The following is a 4,555-nucleotide window of genomic DNA, read 5'->3' on the forward strand; positions in this document are numbered from 1 at the left end:
TGCATTTTTTTACTTGTTTTTTTTTTCAATCTCTAGCCTGCCTTAGGTATATATGAAAACCTTCAAAGGAGTTGGGTCCCACAGTGTCTGGGTTTCCAGCTTTGTTTTACCAGTGAAGAATAATTATTACTGTCAATTTTTCCTAGGTAAATACTGTGCCCTGATTGCAAAGGGAGTTTACTTTAGGTGATGAAATGTAAGTTTTCTCCATATTTTATTCTGTCTGTCATATGCATCTCATCTCTTCGATATATCTGACCTGAGTATTTATTTTGTTTTATGTATTCCATTTCACTGAGTGATCCGGTTTGGTTACATAATAATAATAATAATAATAATAATAATAATAATAATAATAATAATAATAATAAGTATCAAGACCTGGAAATCGAAATAAGAAGGATATGGAATATGCCAGTTGAAACTGTACCCATAATCTTAGGAACACTAGGCACGATCCCGAGGTCCCTGAGAAGGAATCTGGGAAAAATAGATGCAGAAGTAGCTCCAGGACTCGTGCAGAAAAGTGTGCTATTAGAAACAGCTCACATAGTGAGAAAAGTGATGGACTCCTAAGGAGGCAGGATGCAACCCGGAACCCCACGCTAGAAAAACCACCCAGTCGAATAGGATGACTGTGATAGACAAAAAAAAATTAATAATAATAAAATAAACAATAATAATAATAATAAACAGACAAATACCACTACTCTTGGTTCAGTGTTTTGGAAATTCAGATAGGAGACACATATCTCACATAATATATACCTTATACATTAGTGTTATTGTTTTGTTCAGTGTTGTAAGCAGGAGTTGGTTAAAGTGGTAACATTAACAATAGGTGGACTTTGATGACTTGAATTTATGCCAAAATGCTTCAACAAACTACTCTCATAAGTCATTGCAGGTTCAGATGTACTTCTGTCTTTTCCAGATCGTGAGTGGTCAATTGGGATACCCTAGAAATGAAACACTGCCCAAGCAACGGGATACCCTGGCAACGTCATATGTTGTCACATTCATCACTGAGCCAAGTGGGTACAAAAAGATAACACTTCATTTACTGGTATAATAATGTACCTCATCAATCTTCTTCTATTGACAGTGATTAGGGTGTACATTTTTTCCCATATTATGTACGTGTTAGTCATCTATATAACTGCGATGCAGAAAAACCAAATGAAGTAGGTGTGAGTGAGGTTCAGTTCCACTTCTGTAGAACATTCATAAATCACACACAGGAGTTCTCGTTACTGCCTAGCAAAGATAGCCTTCCTCTGGAGCTAAGATAGGCCTATGAAAATTGTAACCTTTGTCCCCAAGGGCAAACAGTAAATTCCTGAGAATCGCTGTTCAGCTGTTAGCTAGATATATTCCAAGTAGGAAGAGTACTATGATAGACCAGCCCAGTCAACAGGGAAAGCCTTAGGGACAGAGTGGTCCTTAGTTACATTTGGCGGGAAGACTGTTCCTGCAGTCTGTTTAGCATTTAGTTAAACAGAGCTCTCCCAGTGTCATTTCATTCTCTGTGATCACTGAAAGCTCTGCAGTGATTTTTAATAAAAAAATTTTTTCTAGAAATTAAATGTAAAGTAGAAATAAATGCAATTCCACCTTTCTCACCTATGTTACACTGGATTTCTGTCTTGATTTTTTGTTATTTCTCTTGTCTTGGATTAATGTTTAACGTTTTGGTTTACTTTCAGGCGAAGCAGAGATGGAAGCCACATATAGATTCTATGAAGGAAAACTTGAATTATCAGCAGATATATTACGCATCAATAGCTACGGTAATCAGGGTCATTGTGTAACTGACCCTTATATCAAAAAGTATTGTTTTTGTAAAGATTTGGTCACTTAAAGAAGAAAGTACTGTATATACCAGAAGGTGATCGGAACAGAATCTAGTTCTGTAGCCTGTTAATGGAACAGTGTTGTTATTCCTTAATCTTTTAGTACCGGACACTCTTTACTTCAGCCATACCTACCATAAATTATGAGCCATCCATTGCATGCAGGAAAGAGATATTCAGAGGGTGTGATGTACAGCATATGTTTAATCACAGTGATCATTCTAGTCCTTATTTCTGTACTGTTGTCAAGGTAGCGTGTTGAAGCCTGTCTAAGGCTGCGTCCACACGATCGAGCTTTGTTCGGCGAACTTTGTCCGGTGTGACGTCAGAAGCGGACAAGGTTCTGACTTTGCTCGCAGTTTCTCCGCTTCTGGCGTCACATCGGACAAAGTTCGTCGAACAAAGCTCGATCGTGTGGACGCAGCTTAAGATAGTCTAAAGCCCTGTCCACACCAGCGGCCACTGCCCGACGGGCAAACACTGTTCCCATAACCCGTTCCACTCTATTGACGGACCGAGTATGGAGCCAGAATGATGCGATTGTCTGGTAACACTGCTTCAGAAGTGAGAGAAAATATAAACAGCTGGAAGTGCCCGACGGGCATTCCCGCTAGTGTGGACAGGCCATAAGAAGACAGACCGAAGGATGGCAAGAAATAAACCAAGAAGAGAAGTAAATAACCAGACTAAAACTTAGGAAAAATGTAGGAGGAAAAATTGAGGAATTAAGGCTGCCATTCTGGATAGTTCTTGATTGTAATGAAAACGAGTTCTTGATTATAATGAAAACAAGTGGTGTTTAATATAAAACAGGGTACCATAGACAACATTCAGAGATAAAAACTGTTAGTAATCTAGGTATTTTAAACATGAGATGATTGCTATAGCTGAGAGAGCGATGATTTGGAGTTGTCATCATTCTGCCCTAACAGGGGGAATATGCACTTTAGAATTTTGGAAATTATTGAAATAATGTAAGATGGGAAAATGGTTCAGATACATAAAATAATTTTATTTTCATGGTGGTTGTGTTTTGAGGCGTTTAGTGAGCTTTATATACAAATTTACATAGATGGCTGATGGAGAATTAGTCTGTGACAGTACCAGTTTGGAAAAGTTGAAAGACCATGCTTACTTGGTTGAATTTATTTCCAAAACATCTCTTACACACTCGTATCACTCTCTCCTTATTTTTCCTTTTAAAGTTTCCATATAAATCGTAGGTGAGACTAAAACTGTTGTTTTACTTAGAAAGAAACAAATGACAACAAATTAAATGCTATTAATAACTACATTTATTGCAATTTGACGAGGACTAGCACAGATATAAACAGAGAGAAAATATTCAACACAGCCACCAGATTAACAGTAGTAATGGTGATAAAATCAGACTGAAAATGTGTAAATTACAATAATTGCAGAAGTAGCCCAACTTTACTGTACAAACATTTGCCTTCATACAGTGCATCAGTTTTGTGTTTTGATTAGGCTTGTATGAGGTCTTTGTAATGTGATTGTTATTGATATAGATTATTGCTTTTTTTATTCTTCAAAGTACAGAAAAATGACTGTACTTGTCCGTGTGGCGTTTAGGTAAATAGATTATGAATGGCAGTTATCAGTGTGGAATCATACGTATTTCTTTAGCTAATGTTATTTACGAATAATGTAGCAAAATGAAATTGATTAATGTAGTGAAACTTAGATTGTGTTCATTATGAAATTCTACTCTGAAAAAATTTTTTTTTTGTAGTGATCTTTTTTCATGTTGTAATTTGATATATTTTGGTGCCTTTGGCATTAAATTTTTATTGTTCCAAGGATGTGAATTTGTTCAAATTCATTTACTTCATTTTCTGGAAGTCACAGTATATAAAAGTGATTTACCAATATTTGATTTGATTAATTAGAACCAATAAAAATATGAGTATGAAAGTGCAATGTAAACTCATGTTTTGTCATTTTGTATAATTTGTCAAATAAAAGTTCTTGAAGCTGAGCATGTCACTTCCTTGAGCATTTTTTTTTTATCTTGTATCATTATTTTTAATAAGTTCCTGTATTTCATCCTTCCATTTTAAGAGGTTTTCTCAGAAAATTATTGTCGTAGACGCCTATTATATACTTTTGTTATATCACTGTTTCATGGCTGAATCACTAATTTACAAAGCATATGTAGGAGTTTGAATCGTGAAAGAGGCGTTGTTGCTTCTCAGCGAGGTTCACATTACTAATAGAACATTTTAACAGTACAGTACCACTGTCTTTTCAGTTCTGTAGCCTAAAGATCCATAGGCCATCGAAAAATCAAAACGATTCTTTCCCAGAAGGAGGTTATGTTGGTGTCAAGCTCCTCTGTAGTCGCCAACTAAATAAGACCAGCAATTGGCTCCCTCTGTGCAATTAAATGTCAGAAATGTGGAACTGCCATTCGGTAGCCTATACCTCCGCCTTAAGGATGTTGAGTAGAGGCTAGTAGCTTGAGTCATTTCTAGACTTCCATGGGACATCTGTAGGGGATCCTCTCATCCAAGGGTTGTAGGTGAAATATAGGGAACTCTAACCCTTGTCCAGGAAGGAAAAAGTCACGTTCGTCTTTTAACCGCTAGATGGCAAACGAACCCCATGCAGGAAACTTGCAGGAACTACACCTTTGAACTCTTATTTAATACTCTAACTCGTGCTTAGGCTACTGTTTAAGG

General features: G+C 36.6%; 1 protein-coding gene across 2 annotated transcripts in view; it reads left to right on the forward strand.

Moving 5' to 3' along the window:
• LOC136853663 (uncharacterized) overlaps positions 1-3,852 on the forward strand; it is an 18,810-nt gene extending 14,958 nt beyond the window's left edge. The window contains exons 8-9 of one of the 2 annotated variants that reach the window (XR_010857522.1): positions 935-1,184; positions 1,707-2,404. Coding sequence is in view for 1 of the 2 variants with exons in the window: in XM_067129587.1 (XP_066985688.1) it covers positions 935-1,034; positions 1,707-1,861 (255 nt within the window). In the remaining variant the exon portion in view is untranslated. Of the gene's footprint in view, positions 1-934; positions 1,185-1,706 lie in introns of both variants that reach the window. The other variant, XM_067129587.1, reaches the window with a different exon arrangement.
• The last annotated feature ends 703 nt before the right edge of the window (positions 3,853-4,555 follow it).

This window comes from Macrobrachium rosenbergii, chromosome 27, assembly GCF_040412425.1.
Source record: "Macrobrachium rosenbergii isolate ZJJX-2024 chromosome 27, ASM4041242v1, whole genome shotgun sequence".
Lineage (NCBI taxonomy): Eukaryota > Metazoa > Arthropoda > Malacostraca > Decapoda > Palaemonidae > Macrobrachium > Macrobrachium rosenbergii.